This window comes from Schistocerca piceifrons, chromosome 3, assembly GCF_021461385.2.
Source record: "Schistocerca piceifrons isolate TAMUIC-IGC-003096 chromosome 3, iqSchPice1.1, whole genome shotgun sequence".
Lineage (NCBI taxonomy): Eukaryota > Metazoa > Arthropoda > Insecta > Orthoptera > Acrididae > Schistocerca > Schistocerca piceifrons.
In genome coordinates this window covers 735,270,196-735,290,931 of record NC_060140.1, presented here as the reverse complement: position 1 = coordinate 735,290,931, position 20,736 = coordinate 735,270,196, and the positions used below count along the sequence as shown (strand labels likewise).

General features: G+C 43.2%; 1 protein-coding gene across 3 annotated transcripts in view; it reads right to left on the bottom strand.

Annotated features, from left to right (window-relative positions):
* Window positions 1–6,215: 6,215 nt before the first annotated feature.
* Window positions 6,216–20,736, bottom strand: part of LOC124787813 (UDP-glycosyltransferase UGT5-like) — a 51,236-nt gene continuing 36,715 nt past the window's right edge. For all 3 annotated transcript variants that reach the window (XM_047254741.1, XM_047254743.1, XM_047254742.1), the window contains 3 exons: window positions 13,039–13,261; window positions 12,736–12,955; window positions 6,216–6,784 (listed from right to left, as the gene is read on the bottom strand). In XM_047254741.1, coding sequence (XP_047110697.1) covers window positions 6,508–6,784; window positions 12,736–12,955; window positions 13,039–13,261 — 720 coding nt within the window. In that variant the 3' untranslated portion in view covers window positions 6,216–6,507. The remainder of the gene's footprint in view (window positions 6,785–12,735; window positions 12,956–13,038; window positions 13,262–20,736) is intronic.

Sequence of the window (20,736 nt, the reverse complement as noted above, 5' to 3'; positions counted from 1 at the left end):
GTATAAAACCCACTCTCATGGATAAAACGTAAAACTAAAGCTGCTGTGGAGGCATTGTCGCCCAATACTGAAGGCAGGGTGCTGGTAAAGTTAAAAGTCTGCCGCAGAGCGGTTAAAAGTGGGCAGTCCAGCAAGAGGTGGACGACTGTCATTTGGGAGCCTCAGTGACACTGAGGTGGGTCCTCGCGACGGAGCAGGTAACCATGCATTAGCCGCATATGGCCAATGTGGAGCCAGCAGAGGACAACTGATTCCCTGTGAGAGGCTTGCGTGGAAGACTTCCACACATTCATAGTCTCCTTAATGGCACGCAGTTTGTGGTGTGTTGATATGCCATTCCATCTCCCAAAGCCGGAAAACCCTGCGGTGTAGGACAGAATGCAGGTCAGCTTCAGAGATGCCTATCTCCAGAAGCAGTTTCAGCGTCACCTGTTTGGCCAACCTGTCAGCAAGTTTGTTGCCAGGGATTCCAACGTGTCCTGGGGTCCACACAAACACCACGGAATGGCGGGACTGTTCCAGAGCATAGATGGACTCCTGAATGGACGCTACCAGAGGGTGGCGAGGGTAGTAGTGGTCGATAGCTTGTAGGCTGCTCAATGAGTCAGTACACAGGCGAAATGACTCGCCAAGGCATGATCAGATGTACTCAAGAGCACAAGATATGGCTGTCAGTTCTGCAGTGAAAACACTGCAGCCAATTGGCAAGGAGTGCTACTCAGTATATCCTCCATGAATATATACAAAGCCTACGTGACCATCAGCCATTGAGACGTCGGTGTAAACCACTTCAGAGCCCCGGAACATGTCCAGAATCGAGAGGAAGTGACAGCGGAGAGTGGCGGAGTTAACGGAGTCCTTAGGGCCGTGTGAAAGGTCCAGACAAAGCCGCAGCCAAGGCGTACACCATGGAGGTGTATGTGAATGGACCACAAGTAGAGGTGGTAAAGGGAAGGACTCCAGTTGGGGGAGAAGGGACCACACGCGAACCACAATTGTTAGCCCCAATCTGGGCCGCTGATGCAGGAGCTGGACTGCCGCGGGCAGGAAAAGGAGACAGTAATTCGGATGCTCAGGGGAACTATGAATGTGTGCTGTGTAACTGGCGAACAGTTGTGCACCTCTGATCTGCAGTGGAGGAACACCATCCTCCACCGGTACGCTGGTCACTGGACTCGTCCTAAAAGCTCCTGTTGCTAATCGAACCCCACAGTGGTGCACAGGGTCGAGTAAATGTAATGCTGAAGGCGCTGCCGAACCATAAACCACACTCCCACAGTCAATTCGGGATTGGACAAGGGCTCTGTAGAGCTGCAGCAGCGTAGAACGATCTGCAATCCAGTTGATGTTGCTCAGGCAATGGAGGGAATTGAGGTGCTTAAGCTGACAAAGATAAGGGAGCCAAATCAATCGAGTGTCGAAAACCAGTCCTAGGAATTTATATGTCTCCACTACAGTGAGTGGATCGTCATTAAGGTAAAGTGCGGGTTCCGGATGAACAGTACGATGCTGACAGAAGTCCATGACACACGACTTTGTGGCTGAAAACTCGAAGCCATGGGCTAGAGCCCATGACTGCGCCTTCTGGATGGCTCCCTGGAGGCGCTGCTCAGCAACAACAGTACTGGAGCAGCAGTACGAAATGCAGAAGTCGCCTGGATGCAGAGAAGGTGAGACAGAGGGCCTGACAGCTGCTGCTAGACCGTTAATGGCCACTAAAAATAGACACTCAATACAGGGCCCTGTGAGACTCTATTCTCCTGGATATGGATGGAACTATGTGAGTCACCAACTTGGACACGGAAAGTACAGAGCGACAGGAAATTTTGGATGAAAATCGGAAGAGGTCCCTGGTGACCCCACTCATACAATGTGGCAAGGATATGATGTCGTCAAGTCGTGTCGTATGCTTTATGAAAGTCGAAAAAGACAGCAATCAGGTGCTGCCGTCTGGAAAAGGCTGTTCGGATGGCAGACTCGATGGACACAAGAATATCAGTGGTAGAGCGACCCTGGTGGAAGCCGCCCTGACATGGAGCCAGCAAGCCACATGACTTCAGGACCAACCCTACTGCTGTCATACCATACGTTCCAGCAGCTTACAAGGAACGTTGGTGAGGCTGATGGGCCGATAGTTATCCACATCAAGCGGGTTTTTACTGGGTTTGAGCACTGGAATGATGGTGCTCTCCCACCATTGCGATGGAAAGATTCCACCACATCAGAGCTGGTTGAAGATGACGAGAAGATGTCGCTTGTACCCAGATGAAAGATGTTAAATCATCTGGCTGTGGTGCAATCAGGTTCAGGAGCTGTGTTGGGGCAATGGGCAAGAGCACTGAGGAGCTCCCACTCTGTATATGGGGCATTATAGGATTCACTGCAGCATGTAGTGCATGAGAGGACGTTCCCTTCCAGCCGCCGTTTGAGTGTGCGAAAGGCTGGGGGGTAATTCTCCAACACAGAGGCTTGAGCAAAGTGCTCAGCAATCGCGTTTGCGTCAGTACATAACTCGCCATTTATGGTAACACTGGAGACAGCTGTTGGGGCCTGGCACCCGAAAAGACTTTTGATCTTTGCCCAGACTTGGGAAGGTGACTTACAGCACCCAATAGTGGAGACGTATCTCTCTCAACATTCCTTCTTCCATTGTTTGATAAGGTAGCGAACACGGACACAGAGCCATTTAAAGGCTATGAGGTGCTGCAGGGAAGGGTGCCACTTATGCTGCTGTAGAGCTCGCCGACGCTCCTTAATTGCTTCAGCATCTTCCGGTGACCACCAAGGGACTGCCTTACGCCTCGGGCACCCAAAGATTGAGGGATCGCGTTTTCTGCCACAGAAACAGTTGTACTAGTCACCTGCTCAACCATGACATCAATGTTACCATGTGGGGAAGATTCAGTGGTGACACCAGAGGTGAAAGTTCCCTAGTCCACCTTGTTCAAAGCCCATCTGGGCAGGTGTCCATGTGCCTGATGCTGGGGCAGTGACAGGAAGATGTGCTCTCCAGTGGATAGATGGGAGAAGTCCTGGGCAGCAAATTGATAAATCAATGGCCAAGTAACTACCATGAGCCACACTGAAATGTGTGACGGCCCCCGTATTTAAGAGGCAGAGGTCGAATTGCGACAGTAAAGTTCCGACTATCTGCCTCGCCCAGTAAGCATGGTGCCACCCCACAAGGGGTAATGGGCATTCAAATCTCTTGAGAAGTAGGAAAGGTTTAGGGGGTTTAGAGGGTTGATCAGCTAATACATTCAGGGGTACTGCACCATCTGGAGGACGACATACATTGCAGACAGTCATTTCCTGCATCATCCTTATTCTGACAGCCATAGCCTCAAGAGGGGTTTGAAGGGGCACATGTTCACTACAGACGGAATTTAGGACATAAACACAAACTCCAGCTGACACTCGATTATAGTCACTACAGTTCCTGTTATATCCCTTATAGCCACGGAGGGCCGGGGTTCGCATTGCTGGGACCCAGGTTTCCTGGAGGGCAATGCAAGTAGCAGGTATAAAGCTTAACAGTTACTGTAGCTCAGCTAGGCAGTGGAAGAAACCGCCTCAATTCCACTGGAGGATGACATCGTGAGACTGGGAAGGCATGGAACATTCAATGAGGCAGTTTACGCCTCAGAGTCACCTGCTGCCACCGATTTATTGCCTGAACAGTCTATATCCATTGTGTCTGAAGGTCTGGCGAGATCTAGGTCCTGAGCAGACGCCAAAATCTCCACCCCATCCTCAGACACAGAGCTTGTAGGTAGCGGTGGTGCCATCGCAATTTCCTTCGTCTTAGTGGTTTTCTTTTTGGATTTCCCTCGCTGCTCCTTGGGTTTCCCTAGCTAGGAGGACTTCATTGGCTCAGTCTCTGGGACTGAGGATGAGTGTGAAACCCTACGACCAGCTGCTTTTTGGCTCTTCAGCCACTGGCGGATGTCGTCTTTCCCACTAGAAGAAACATGGGAAGGGAATGACCCAAGGGACCCCTTCCTAGCGAGAGAAGCCAAAGAAGACTTACACTTCTCTGGCTAAGAAGTGGGGTTGGACGTCCCCGATGGTTGGGGGAGTGTTGCTCCCAAAGTAGGTGGTGCAGGAGCAACAGGGATGGTGTGGGTGCCACCGCAATTTCCTTGGTCTTAGGTGTCTTCTTTTTGGATTTCTCTTGCTGCTCCTTGGGTTTCCTTGGCTGGCTCAGTCTCCAGGACTGAGGATGAGCGTGAAGCCCTTCGACCAGCAGCTTTTGAGCTCTTCAGCCAGTGGTGGGTGTCATCTTTCCCACAGGCAGAAACTTGGGAAGGGAGTGACCCAAGGGACACTTTCCTATCGAAAGAAGCCGAAGAAAACTTACGCTTCTCCAGCTTAGAATTGGGGACAGACGTCCCTGATGGTTGGGGGGGGGGGGGCGGGGGTTGCTCCCAAAGTAGGTGGTGTGGGAGTAAGAGGGAGAGAAATGCCCCCCCCCCCCCCCACCATCAAGGGGCAGGTGTAGTCTTCTGGCTCTGAGAGGTGACCTGGGTTGGCCGAGCTGATGGTGCCAGAAATGTTGTAGCGACAGCGTAAGACAATGTCATACACACAGGACGCAGGTGTTCAAATTTTCTCTTAGCCTCAGTGTAGGTCATTCGGTCCAGGGTCTTGTACTACATGATTTTCCTTTCTTTCTGGAGAATCCTGCAGTCAGGTGAGCAAGGCGAATGGTGCTCTCTGCAATTGACACAGATGGGAGGCGAGCACATGGAGTATTGGGATGTGATGGGCGTCCACAATGTTGGCATGTGATGCCGGAAGTACAGCAGGAAGACATACGGCCGAACTTCCAGTACTTAAAGCACCGCATCTGGGGAGGGATATAGGGCTTTACATCACACCGGTTGACCATCACCTTGACCTTCGCAGGCAATGTATCACCTCAAAGGCCAAGACAAACGCACTGATAGCAATCTGATTATCCTTCGGACCCTGGTGGACACACCTGACAAAATGTACACCTCGCCACTCTAAATTGGCGCTCAGCTCATTGTCAGATTGCAACAGAAGGTCTCTGTGAAATATGATACCCTGGACCATATTTAAGCTCTTATGGGGCGTGATGGTTACAGAAACATCCTCCAGCTTGTCACAAGTGAGTAACTCCCGTGACTGCGCAGAGGATTCTGTTTTGATCAAGACTGACACAGATCTCATTTTGGACAGGCCCTCCACCTCCCCGAACTTGTCCTCTAAATGCATGCTCAAAAACTGAGGCTTCATCATCATGAAAGATTCCCCATCAGCTCTCGAACATACAAGGCACTGGGGCGAACAAGATCCGCTGCCATCCTTAGCCTAATGTTCCTCCCATGGTGCGGCCAGCGATTTGGGGTCGTACTTCTATGCGTTGAATTGACCTCATGATCGCTTAGAACTGCTGGTGTTTCACCACCAGCAAGAGATGATGGACTACGCTTCATTGTGTGTCATCTGCTATGATGCCACCCACTCTGACCAAGGGCATTCCCCACCAAGCCAACCAGCTGCAGGAAAGGCCACCTGGCAGGATGGCCATTGCTGGAAGTCCCAATGCCCCAGGGGGATAGGCATCTACCCCTTTGCATACGTGGGGCATTAATGGCGCAGGCCTCAGCAGAGTGATTCCTGTGTGGTCAGCGGGCTACAACCAACAGGGTACGTGGTGGCCCCACCACAAAGGACTGGCTACTGTGCTGGATATCAGGTGCAAAGAAGTCCATGGTCATCGTCGATGCAGAAATCGACACTGCATAGTGCAGGGTGGAAAACGCACCCAGGAATGGAGAATGGGCAGGAGTGCAATGCGAGGATGAGGAAGTGGGCTAAAGATCTCAATGCACAATGGACACGATGCACCTTGTAAGGTGCCCTTCCACAATTGGCTCGCTCTTCAGAAAAATTTTGAAGAATGGAGGTCAAACCCTACAGGGGACCATCACATAAAGGTCGAAATGTGTGAAACTCCTATTAGTCACCTCGTACGACAGGCAGGAATACCTCGTGCCTATTCTAATACCTGGACCTGCAAGGGGCTGTGTTTGTGGCCAAGGTGATTCTGTTGAGAAATAAATATGTAGACATGAAGAATAAAGATGTAGAGTATTAACAACGTTTTATTTTATTTGAAAATCTTTATTTTCACATAAAAAATTCGGTGTTATTACTTTTCAATGTGCCCTCACACTTGCGTTCTTACTAGTGCAATGCACGTAAACATCAGCTGAAAAAATCTGAATGGAAAGAAATACGATTGTGTTAGAAATACACAGTCACTTAAATTACTTAACAAATAACAAATATATATTTCGGCACCCTGCACAGCAGGAAATAATTTGTTTCACATGAGTCTCATGTAAAGACAATTTAACATGTGCTAGTTCTCATAAATTGCCCCAGCTGATTTTTCATGTGCAGTTTTGTTTTTGCTACATGCTATAAATATTATTTCTTCAGTCCAAAATGTGAAACTTTCGTCATCAGAATCCATCACAATGTCTTCTGCTTCAGAAAACCGCGTGCTGAATTTCTGCAGTAGCAGGCTGCCTTGTAAAGTAGGTAGACTACGATGGACGCCGCTGCAACCACGAATGCGATGACGTCGAGCAGTAGCAGCTGCCACCAGCTCAGGTCGAGGGCTGCGCTGCGCAGGTGGGGAGCTCCATTGTGACGTATCACGTATTCTATCCACCAGACGGCAGTGTCCAGGGACCTCTCCTGGTGCTCGCGGAATATCGCTGAGAATCGCTTCATGTTCTCCTGGTAGCTGTGAAATAAGGAAGCCAATGATATCAATAGCAAATAATGCTTCGAAGTTCCTACACACAATGAACCAGAATAAATTAATATTTTACAGCATAAGAAAGAAAGTAAATAAATATTTAAACAACTATAATGATACTGACACAAAGAAAAATAGATCTGATTATTTCTCAAACAGTTTTTATCATCATGAGACGAAGAACAGATACCAATGAAATATAAGAATATAACGTTGAAAAGGAATTAGAACTAGCAAAAAGACGCCTCTTCATAAAATTGGTAAAGTATAACCCCTGAGTTAATATTACTACATAGATGACGACTATTTGAATGAGTGAGCGTGTAGGTTTTAACGTCTGCGGTATAAGTTAGTAAGAAAATACAACTTTTGTTTCACTGAAGAGTTTCGATATATTATTTTAGAACAGCAGTGTTGACAGTACAAAGTTCGTCCGAAAACTTCGGTGTATGGTCTCAGAAAATGAAGGAAACAAAATACAGTTACTGGTCTTCAAACAAATCATCATTAGCCACAACACATTTCTGAGATCGGTTGTAAAGCTGTTGAAACTGTCAGCAAACATTCCTTGTGAAATAGCTAGAAGCACTGTGGTCGCAGTTTGTCAGATATTCACAACATCTGCGAAGCGTAAGTCTTTCAGGGTTAATTTAAGGCGGGGAAACAAGATGTGTGCCGGCGGCAAATCTGGAGAATAAGGTGGGTGTAAACCTTCACAACTTCCATTGCGTCTCTAAAGCGATCAAAGCACTCAAACACACACCTTTTGCTGACTGCTTTAACAGCTGACACTTGCACTGGTATCTCAAGAGTCTCCATCGCTGTGTTACCCAAATTAAACCAAAACTGCTTGTTAACGTGTTGCTTCACTTTGCACTTAAATTTGCAATGCTTCGAGTTCTCACGGTGGCTCCGTCAATTTGGTCGCAGTGTGCATCACTGCTTCACTTCCGTGATTTGAACGGCAGGGGCTGGTTGTCGACATGTCTCTGAATGCGTGTTTGGGGACGTATGATCCTAACCAGCTCGGTTTTTAACATATGGGGCATTTCAACGAATTTTTCAAATGCACCTTTTACCTCGTACTTGTCATTTACGTGAAATTTATATTATTCTTGAAGAATCAAGTTAGACAAGATCGCTAACAATTCTTTTTATTACTATGACCGGTTTCGACAGATCTACACTGCCATCATCGGATCTTTAACATTATTCGTTGTACGTGCTTGCTGCAGTACTGAAAGTCACATAGTGATGCTGCGTCAGATAAAACGTGGCAAGAAATATCAGCATGGCATATAATCAAAACATATGAGATGTGATTAATTGTGCCAAGACATCAGAACAACATGTTGTGTGATTTAATTGCATGTTATTTTATTTGTTGGTGTTCCATGCCAGATTTTATTTAACATAACACCATTATGTGACTTTTAGTATTGTTTTGGGGCGATCTGAAAGTTATAATATTCTTGAAGAATCAAGTAATACTGAAAGTCACATAGTGATATTATGTTAAATAAAATGTGGCATTGAACACCAGCATGTCACAAATACTGCAGGTGTAATTGTGGAAAACTACTGATTGCCTAAAAACGGCTGCGCCGGTAGCCGCGCGGTCTATGGCGGCTTGTCACAGTCAGCGCGCCTCTCCCCGTCGGTGGTTCGAGTCCTCCCTCGGGAATGGGTGTATGTCTCGCCCTTAGCGTAAGTTAGTATAAGTTACATTAAGTAGAGTGTAAGCTTAGGGACCGATGACCTCAGCAGTTTGGTCCCATAAGACACCAAAAATTTCCAAATTTCCTAAAACACGTTCCTATATTCTGCTAGCCATTGACAACTGTCTTAGTTTATCAAGTGAAGTGTGATTCCATTGTTCATGACCAAGGTTAATGAATATTATTTTTTTTTTAGTTTTGCGGTTCATTGCTAATCCAACTTGTGTTTACTTATGTGTGTGTAACATATAATTACCAGACGGCATGGTCTTATACGTAAATATTACTCAGTATTAAGTAACCGCATTTTTTTTAACTGTCCGAAATATTTTCAGCTGGTTCTTCAAGTTGCAGCGTCTGCATCTACTCAATTGTGTCAAGAGGTCGAACAGTTACCACATGCTGTCAAACTGCAGTCCATAAATCATCTCCTCATTTCATTGTAACATCTAATCTGACAGGATTTGTGATCAGCATAGTCATTCTGAACTAGCCTTGAGTAAACTTGTGTCGCAGCTGTCGTGTGTTGACTGGTGACAAGCTGTAAACATAAAAGAGGAAACGACAGTACCATCTACTGCAATTTTTTAAAAGAGGAACTTGTATCTTTCCTTCCAGATAAGGCTTCTTTTTGTCATCAGCTTTCTGGCAAGACTGAGGTGGCCCACCACGAATTCCCTACTTGTGCCAGACTCTTCATTTCAGATTAGCATTTGCGCGCAATGTCCTCAGTTATTTGTTGAATGTATTTCAGTCTCTCTACACTTCCCTCTAATACCATGGAAGTTGTTCCCTGATGCCTTAACACCTACCATGCCATACTGTCCCTTCTCGTTAGTGTTTTTAGTGGTTCCTATATATTCCTTCCACACCGATTCTTCGGAGAATCTCCTCATTTCTTAAGTTATCAGATTACGTAATTTTCCAACATTCTTCTGTAGCATCGCATCGCAAATGCTTCCCTTCTCTTCTTTTCCGATTTTTACACAGTCAATGGTTCACTACCGTACAGTGACTTGCTACAAACGCTTCCTCAGATTAGGGCCATTGTCTGATATTGGTATACTTCTCTTGACCATAAATGTCCTCTACGTCTGTGATAATCTGCGCTTCATTCGTGATGCGATATTTTGTTTGAAAGGTAACAGTATTCCACACGTCATCTACTTCATGGTCCCTAGTCGTGATGTTAAGTTTATCGCTGATCTCATTTCGCTACTCATCATTACTTTTGTCTTTATTCGGATTACTCTCAACCCATATTCTATACTCATTAGACTGTTCGTTTCATTCAAAACATTTTGTAATTCTTGTTCGCATTCACTGAGGACAGTAATGTCATCAGCAAATTCAGAAATGAGGTCCTTTCGCCTTGAATTTTAATTCAACACTTGAACCTTTCTTTCATTTCCGTCATTGCTTCTTCGATGTACAGATTGAACAGTACTGGCGAAAGACTACATCCCTGTCTTATAGCCTTTTTAATCCGTGTCCTTCGTTCTCGATCTTCCATTGTTATTGTTCCCTCTTGGCTCTTGCGCATGTTGCATATTACCTGTCTTTCCATATAGTTTACTCCCATTTTTCTCAGAATTTCGAGCATCTTACACTGTTTTACGTTTCAAACGTTTTTTCAGATCCACAAATCCTATGAAGCTGTCTTGATTTTTCTTAAGTCTTGGTACCATTATCTGTCACAACGTAAGACTGCTTTCTGGAGCCCTTAAGTTTTCGAAAGCGAAACTGATTGTCATGTAACAGATCCTCAACCTTCTTTTCCATTCTTCTGCATATTATTGTCCTCAGAAACTTGGAAGTTTGAGCTATTAAGATGATCGTGCGATAGTTCTCCCTCTTTCCTACCGTGCTATCTTCGGGATTGTTTGCATAATATTTTTCGGAAAGTCTGATGGTGTGTCTCCAGTTTCTTACATTCTTCACACCAACTTGAACAGCCGCTTGGTTGTCACTTCCCCTAATGATTTCAGAAATTTCAAAAGAAGGTTTTCTATCCCTTTTGTCTTATTCCGGACGAGAGTTTTAAACTTAAGCCTACTCTTTATAATTATTAAACTGTGATCCTTTTCTGTATCTACTCCTGGATATGCCTTACAATTCGTTGTCTGATTTCGGAATCCGTGTCTGACCACGACAAAATGCAGCTGATATATTCCCGTATTTTTAAGCCTTTTCCAAGTATTCCTCCTGCTCTTGCAATTGTTGAACACTGTTATCGCTATTACCAGCTAAAATTTACTATAAAATTGATTTGCCTTTCTCCTCTCATGTTCCTACTATCAAGCGCATATTCGCCCGTTACTCTTCCTTGTGTTCATTCACACACTGCTGCGTTCTTATCCCTCTTGATTATCAGATTATCATCTCCTCTTACATACTTAATCACTCGTTCATCACACAATTTCTCTACCTCTTCATCTTCTGTTTGTGACTTCAGCCCATATACCGGGGCTGTTGTTGGCTTTGGTTTCCTGTCGATTGCGTTGAGAACAGTCCTATCACTGAACTGTTACGGTAACTCACTCCCTGTCATACCTTCTTATTCTTAACGAATCCCACTTCTGTTATATCAATTTCTACTGCTGTTGATGTTGCACTAAGTTCCTCTGACAAGAAATCCTTACCTAATTTCCATTTCACGTCGCTGACCGCCGCTACGTCCAGACTAAGCCTTTACATGCCCCTTTTCAGATATTCTAACTGTCCTATCATTCCAACTCGTAGTATGTTATCTTTTCGTTGGTTATTCAATCTTTTTCTCATTGTTACTTTTCCCTTGGCAGTTCTTTCTCGGAAATCGGACTTGGGTATCTAATCCGAAATCTTTTGCAAATGGAGAGATCATCATGAGATTTTTTCAATTACACGCGACATATCCTGTGGGCGTATGTTATGTGCCTTCAGTGTAATAGTTTCCATTGTGTTTTGCATCCTCATACCATTAATCATGGTTCATTTGTCCGCCTTTTGGGGGGTTTCGTATCCCGTCGGCAAACTCTGTCTGCGCCTCCACCCTCTTTGACAAGGCCGTTGGCAGACTAGGGTTAGTTATCAGTCCGGGAGAATTCGGCCGCTATTGGTTGTTATTTTTGTTAAAAGTTTAAGCATTGGCTGAGGGTTGAAAGCCGGAATTCACGACGTTTGGTAAGTTATCAAAGACCCTACGTCTCCACCACTCTTTTTTGAGTAACAGTCTATACTTTCCCTTCGTGGCAACTGTTGTCGACAATACTGCAGTTTTTTTGTTTTTTGTACATCTATCAATTGCATTTCCAGTTTTTCCACATTAACTGCACGTTAAGGAGTAATTTCTTTAATAGTGATAGGCCTTAGTCGATTCGATATACTGCTTAACCTGAAAACCGAATAAGAGATTTCTGGATTGGATATGAGTGAGGCAAGTGCGGATGTAGTGTGGATGCGGATCTCATGTTTTTTACACACGCAGACGTCTAATTCTTAATGAGATAAACAAAACTTAGTTTTTAAGTTTGTAAAAGATTACTGAAACAACAGCAGCTTTTCATTATAACGAAAAATTTTTTGTAAGCTGATCATTATATCTAAAATCCAAATGCTTGGAGCTTATTTCGCAGCACGTCAAGATTGCTATTACCTTGTTAATACCACTATTCAGAAATTTTATTTGGGCACCTTAGCTAATAGATTCCCACATTAAGTCCATTATTTTGGTTGCAGAAATGGTTATGTGCTGTGAAGGATATAAATAACAATTAAACCGTCACATTTATGTATGGTGCGTAAGAAATGTTCAAATGTGCGTGAAATCTTATGGGACTTAACTGCTAAGGTCATCAGTCCCTAAGCTTACACACTACTTAACCCAAATTATCCTAAGGACAAACACACACACACCCATGCCCGAAGGAGGACTCGAACCTCCGCCGAGACCAGCCGCACAGTTCATGACTGCAGCGCCTAAGACCGTTCGGCTAATCCCACGTGGTAGTGCGTAAGAGATAGGAAGCTACAACAGTTAACACAAAATTGTGATTGCTGAATATCTTAACTTCAACTTGTTTTCACTCAAGGGATGTGATCCTTAGAGTTAAACACAGTAAGATACAAAGAGCATCTGTCCATATAAAAATGTTTTCCTCTGCAGTAACATAAAGGTTAGTTAGTGAGTGTACGTGAAAAACTAATTTTTCGCTTAAGAATCTTGACACGTATTCTTACCTTTCGTTGCCAAGAACTGTGTGAATGGCTTTCAGAACGGAATCGGTAGTGACATCTCTGAACAGCAAACGGTAGCCTATACCTGCCTGTACCATCTTAGCCACATTGTGCTGCTGGTCCCCCATGAAAGGAATGCCAATGAGAGGCACTGCGAAGTAACTTGCTTCATTCATGCTCTGGAGTCCTCCCTGGGTAATGAACAGACGAATGTTTGGATGTGCTGGAAAAGTAACAACAGACGTAAAAGTTATGACACTGACGAAACTTTACTTGTAATGACTGGTACACTGTACAGAAGCTTACCCAAGACATCCTGCTGGGGCAGCCACTTGGCTATCATGACGTTCTCCGGCTGTCCAGGCAGGCTGTCCACCTCCCATTTCCAGAGCACCCGCTGTGGTAACTGCGCGAAAGCTTCAATGAACGCTCTCCTCTTATGCTCTGGCATCGTACTGCTCCTCACGTTGCTGCCGAGGCTGAAGTAAATCACACCGTTTTCTGCACCATCGAGGAAGCTCTGTACAGCCTGTTAAAAAAATATTACTACAAGCATGTTAAACATTACGATGTACAACGTTTCATTCTATCCAGGAAATAAATTCTTTGACAATGTTTCATAGCAATCGGTAAAACGAAATAATTAGGGAACCATTTAAGATTTGATAATTCCTTTTTAACCCAGATGAATTGTGGAAAAGGTCCTCACTAAATGACGTAATGTCTCTGCTGATATTTACATGAATTACAGAGATATCAGTATCAACTTCGATTTTTGAAATGGAATTTTAATAATTTCTGCCGCTGGTATCGTAAGAAAAGGAGCCAGTGGCATTTCACTCTTAGTTTTGGAGAAATAAGTGTGCTTCGAATTTATCTGTTTTGAACATGAAATCAATCGTTGTCTTGTGCGGAAGCTCCTGTTGTTATAAGGACCTGTAGCTGTAGGCTGATGAGGAGCACCAGTTTAACGTAGCTGAGAGAGTCTGCTTGCAAGAGCGGGACAGCGGAGAAAAGTTAAACTCAAAACTGATGTTAAGCACACTTGGCTACATGTATTTGGACCGACACACCAACTGGAATGTAAATAATGTGACATCAGAGAATGATTCACTAGTTAACTGCGGTAACATTTCTACTCTTGCTTCTTCAAGAGCCTTGGAAGAAAGATGAGCATTCTCTGATGACCAATAAGGCATATTTCTTAGATTCAACTTTCCATGTTTTAAAAGATAGCTTCATAGGTGTGAATAGTAGTGATCAAGTGTGGGTGTGAGGATAAAGGGCCCCTTGTACTTCTTAACTCTAAGATCAAAGGTAAATGTTCTCCACATCTCCAAGGTCAATGTGCCTCATTCTGAGACAACCATGTGACATATCTCCAATGTCCTGGGCCAATGTCCTCCTTGCGATAAGGCGTCCAGTGCTCTCTACAAGTCAGCCACTTGGGCTAGCTTCCTTATCGCCAGTCACTTTTATTAATAACCTATCATGTTACTGTTATAACTTATTACCCAATTATCAAGTTAACTAACGACCTGTCGCATTTATCTCCATTATTTATCAACCAGTTATAATGATTTATTACCCAAAAATTGCGATTTTCCCCCACGACTCCAAAAAAATAGTTACCCCCGCCATTCCTCACTAAACATCAGACTGACTCCTTACTCATGCTCTGTTCACCATAGTGAAAGGATCATCATTAAGCGCTGGCTGCAGCAGAGATCAACCACCAAATTAATATTTATAGCGCATTTAGATATCCTATGTGCTGCTACCCCCTCCCCATTGTTTCCAATTATTTTCTGCGTTCTGTTTTTAAATAATTTGTAACATTGCCTGCACACTGTTGTTAATGATCGGCTCTTTTTGGAGTAACAGTCTACAGTTTCCCTTGGTGGCAACTGTTGCCGCCAATACTGCAAGTTTTTTCGCTTTTTTACGACTCTATCATACCATTTCCAGTTTTTTCACATTAACTTCACCTTAAGGAGTAATATCTTTAATAGCGATAGGCCTTAGTCCATTCGATACACTGCTTCTTTTTCTTAAGACCTGTTGAATATCAACGATTCATATTACAATAAACATGCAAGCTGCACGAATTTTAATAAGTAAAACAGACAATTTACATGTGGAAATATTCCCTTTGAAGGTCGATTGTACTTGTAAAGTGTGCGAAATCTTACATAATTATAATACTTTTTATTTTGCTAGAATTTACGTAGAGGAAGCGTAATTATATTTGTGTATTAAGATAAGCAACCTGCATGCGTGTGTGTGTATTTTGTACTCAATAAATAATAAATAATATTATGGAAGAATCTACTTTTGACATATACAGACATCTTTAATTACACTGTAGGAAATACTACAACCAGCCACAAGTTTTTTTGAAATGATTTTATTGTACCATTACTAATTTCGGGCCTGAGCCCATCGTTGGATGGTAGCGTTGACATCTGTGTCCTAAAATATAACAAAACTTTTGTGATGCATAATTGACAAAACGTTTTACATTTGCATCCTAAAATATACCAGATTTTTTGTGATTACATAGTGTTATACTTATAAGTGTACTTATAAGTAAAACCTTTTGTAAACTATTCACCACATAAACTTTGTACAATTTTGGGACACAAATGTAAAACTTGTAAACAAGTCAACGCTACCATCTGACAGTGGGCTCAGGTCCGAAGCTTGTAATGGTACAATAAAATAATTTCAAAAAACTTTTGGCTGGTTGCAGTATTTCCTACAGCTGCTTTGTTCTCCAACCGAAATGGATAAAATGATACAGATATCTTCTTTCGAAATGTTACGTATCTGTTACCATATTTAGTCATGTTGTGTGTAAGTTAACATGGGAGTTTAAAGTGATACATCATAATTAAAAAATGCCTTATGTCTTCCTTCCTAAAAATGGTATTTGTGCGCGTGTGTGTGTTGTGGTAATTTTATTTGATGTTGGTGTAGCTGATTGCAGTTTTGGAGAGCCGTGGTTCTTATTGTAGCAATTTTTAGCAACTAGGTTCAGTGATATCTATTACTTTCCGATCAATATCCTCGATTATGTTTTCTGGTGATGTGTTATTTTCTCCCTCACCCTAAACTGGTGCTGAAACAGGAAACACCTTGGGTGATTAGAGCAGGCAGTATCATACTGAATTCCCTGTACGTCTTTAGATATCGTTGTTAATTTGAGGACATTGCAGCAATATTAGGCCTAAATAATTTCATTCAGAATGTCTATTTTATTGTGTGTTTGCCTATTATTTTATCGCGACCAGATTAGTATCAATGTCTTAGGCCTAAAATTTGTGTTAAACCACATGTTTTTAGGCATAGAAATACCACTGACACAGTTCATTCTAGAGTTCATAGCGATGTTGTAGTGGACTTACCTAGCATGTTTTCTGTTGTTATAAGCCTGGTAAGGTTAGTGTCAATCTTTTCAGCATAACTTGAAACGTCAACTGTCTGTTTTTTTGGGCATGAAAAAACACTAGTTTGAAAGCCATAGGGATGTTTTAGGCACCAATTTCACGAATACGTGTGTAAAATAACAACGTTATATTTGACCTGTACATTGTGCTACTCGACGTAAAAATAACGATGTTTTGCGCTGCTGATACATTTTTGTAGACATTTGCGAATACTGTGGCGTTTGACAAGCAACATAGATGTGGTAAGCAATTAATTTGAAATTTTGTTGTGTCTTACACTGTAACACAACAGTCAGACCTTGGACATTTTATCAGTGCAGCCATATACTGGCAAAGACAGGCATCAGGTTGCATAAATGAGCAGTTGATTTTAGTTCCCATTTTTGAAGTTTTGTGGAATATCATTTAAAATAAAACTCATGTTTAATGGCTATATGTTACTAATTCATTAATTACATTATATAAACAAATGTTTGTTTTAACTGTGGTGAATATGTGTTGTACTCATTCTAATATCAGATAACAAATGATATATAACTTCCAAGAAAATTCATAGATGCCACTGGCAAGAAAGTCCATTAACGTTTTTTGTAATCAGTAATGGAAACATAGTTGACAATATTTTTGGCAATATTTTTGCAGTTCAGCTATTGTTTTAAGTGTGTGTGTGTTTCCCTATTTTAAATGTGGAAATACTGCAATGTAATTTTTTTGATAAGTACTTTGGTTGCTTTTTGAGCACAGTCAAGATGGGGCTATATTGTAACTGGCTCTTTCCTTTTGATGGTGGCTAAGATACTAGGTTATTATTGGAGAGTAATAGAGGGATGTGACACTTTGTGGAGTGTGTATTTACGCAGTTTTATGTAAATATCACGGAAATTATACACCTAGGCATTTTAATATTTCGCTGTGTTCGGATGAAGAGACAGGAGGATCTTCGGGTTCTTTTTAATTTCCCGTGTTTTTTGAATTCCCTACCATCTGCCATCATTGATTATTAAATATCTCGCCCATGTTTAATTTTTCCGTCATTATATACGTTGTGCTTTCGCCTATTTTGAATTTTCTACCAATCTCCCCATCCGTGAGCTTGCCACTATCAACTGCTGTTGCGTTACTACTGTGGCACCGACTAGCTGCAGAAACTTGAACTGTAGGCTGGCGGACTTGTACGTATACTACTGAGTTGCAACTGTAAAATATCCCGAAGGATAAACTTCGAGGGATTTAACGTGTACTAGCTATAGAGAAGGCAGATGCCGGACTGAGATACAATCTAAGAATCCTAAGGAAATGTAATCCGCCCACCACCAAGATACGTTAAAAAATCTTCGTACAAGTGTGGATTGCTTACCAAGTAGTATTAGGGGATAAAATAGAGAACATCAAATCAAAAGCAGCACGTTTTGTCATGGATTCGTTTTTTAACACTAAGGCGTCATGAAGATGTCCACCCAAATGCAAATACCGATGGTACAACAGAAGTGTTGTGCAACATGAAGAAGTTTACAGTGGAAATTTCCGAGGACGCACAATCTTGAGTTGAGACAGTTACATATTACTTTCTCATCGATCTACATCTACATCTACATCTACATCTATACTCCGCGAGCCACCTTACGGTGTGTGGCGGAGGGTACTTATTGTACCACTATCTGATCCCCCCTTCCCTGTTTCATTCACGAATTGTGCGTGGGAAGAACGACTGCTTGTAAGTCTCCGTATTTGCTCTAATTTCTCGGATCTTTTCGTTGTGATCATTACGCGAGATATATGTGGGAGGTAGTAATATGTTGCCCATCTCTTCCCGGAATGTGCTCTCTCGTAATTTCGATAATAAACCTCTCCGTATAGCGTAACGCCTTTCTTGAAGTGTCCGCCACTGGAGCTTGTTCAGCATCTCCGTAACGCTCTCGCGCTGACTAAATGTCCCCATGACGAATCGCGCTGCTTTTCGCTGGATCATGTCTATCTCTTCTATTAATCCAACCTGGTAAGGGTCCCATACTGATGAGCAATACTCAAGAATCGGACGAACAAGCGTTTTGTAAGCTACTTCTTTCGTCGATGAGTCACATTTTCTTAGAATTCTTCCTATGAATCTCAACCTGGCGCCTGCTTTTCCCACTATTTGTTTTATGTGATCATTCCACTTCAGATCGCTCCGGATAGTAACTCCTAAGTATTTTACGGTCGTTACCGCTTCCAATGATTTACCACCTATGGCATAATCGTACTGGAATGGATTTCTGCCCCTATGTATGCGCATTATATTACATTTAGCTACGTTTAGGGAAAGCTGCCAGCTGTCGCACCATGCATTAATCCTCTGCAGGTCCTCCTGGAGTACGTACGAGTCTTCTGATGTTGCTACTTTCTTGTAGACAACCGTGTCATCTGCAAATAGCCTCACGGAGCTACCGATGTTGTCAACTAAGTCATTTATGTATATTGTAAACAATAAAGGTCCTATCACGCTTCCCTGCGGTACTCCCGAAATTACCTCTACATCTGCAGATTTTGAACCGTTAAGAATGACATGTTGTGTTCTTTCTTCTAGGAAATCCTGAATCCAATCACAAACCTGGTCCGATATTCCGTAAGCTCGTATTTTTTTCACTAAACGTAAGTGCGGAACCGTATCAAATGCCTTCCTGAAGTCCAGGAATACGGCATCAATCTGCTCGCCAGTGTCTACGGCACTGTGAATTTCTTGGGCAAATAGGGCGAGCTGAGTTTCACATGATCTCTGTTTGCGGAATCCATGTTGGTTATGATGAAGGAGATTTGTATTATCTAAGAACGTCATAATACGAGAACACAAAACATGTTCCATTATTCTACAACAGATTGACGTTAGCGAAATAGGCCTGTAATTATTCGCATCTGATTTATGACCCTTCTTGAAAATGGGAACGACCTGCGCTTTCTTCCAGTCGCTAGGTACTTTACGTTCTTCCAGCGATCTACGATAAATTGCTGATAGAAAGGGGGCAAGTTCTTTAGCATAATCACTGTAGAATCTTAAGGGTATCTCGTCTGGTCCGGATGCTTTTCTGCTACTAAGTGATAGCAGTTGTTTTTCAATTCCGATATCGTTTATTTCAATATTTTCCATTTTGGCGTCCGTGCGACGGCTGAAGTCAGGGACCGTGTTACGATTTTCCTTGAGAAGGGCCAGTGGTGGAAGGGCAGAGAAAACTTCGTTCATACAGTTTTTAGGGCCGGCCGGTGTGGCCGAGCGCTTTTAGGCGCTTCAATCTGGAACCGCGCTACCGCTACGGTCGCAGGTTCGAGTCCAGCCTCGGGCATGGACGTGTGTGATGTCCTTAGGTTAGTTAGGTTTAAGTAGTTCTAAGTTCTAGGGGACTGATGACCTCAGATGTTAAGTCCCATAGTGCTCAGAGCCATGTGAACCATTTTTAGGGGTAATCGCACTACCCGTGCACCGTGCGCGATTGGAATAGGATAGGAGGGAAATGATAATAGAACCCTGTGAGCCCTTTGCTGCATACTCTAAGGAGGCCGGCAGACTGTAGAAGTAACTGAAGCTGTTGATGGAAGTGAGATGACGCTAACTTTGTACTTTGGGGCACACACTGTGAGATGCAACGAACTGGGAGGCCTCCTTTACAAGCCTGTGCATGCGGCTGATATACACTCAATCTATCGATCTCCTTGTCTTCGTTCTCCCTAGCGTGTCTACTTAACCAGTTGTTTAATGTGTTCCCAGAGCTGTGATTGTAAAAGCCCTTTCAGTGAACAAAAACAGTTCAAATCGTAAACTGCAAGCTAATCGCAGAAGCCTCGATCAAACACACGCTCTTTAGAAATGTTTTCATATGTGACGTCATGCTTGACCACAGCAGGAGCACAAAATTTTTGTGAACTCTACTGCATAAGTTTGTGTCTGTTGACATCCCGTGCCAGTTCATCAAATGATTAAGTCCGGCAGTATCTCGTACTGTTCTGTAATTTCAGAATTCCAATAAAAATTGTGGCCACTGGACTCGCATTCGGGAGGACGACGGTTCAAACCCGCGTCAGGCCATCCTGATTTAGGCTTTCCCTGATTTCCCTAAATCGCTTCAGGCAAATACCGGGATGGTTCCTTTGAAAGGTCACGGCGGACTTCCTTCCCCATCCTTCCCTAATCCGATGGGACCGATGACCTCGCTGTTTGGTCCCTTCCCCCAAATCAACCAACCAACTAAAACTTCCGCCTCTTCAGTGATCGGCTTCTGCCCAGTTATCTTTACTACTGGTGCTGGTAATTGTAGCTGTTAGCATCCACACAACAGAAATTCTTCATGGGATCCGTAAGAAAGTTTCACTCAATTTGCACTATAGTTGACTTCTAGAGCAACTCTTCCCATCACATTCCATACACTAGACCTGGAATCTGGTCTGGTAATCGTCTTATTGACGCCACTCTCTCTGAGACTGCGTACTCATATCTTGGAGGACGGCATACAGAGTCAAATCTGAACGTTCCAAATACAGAATAATCTTCTGAAATTACGGTAAGGTCAAATACCGTGTTTCCGTTTTT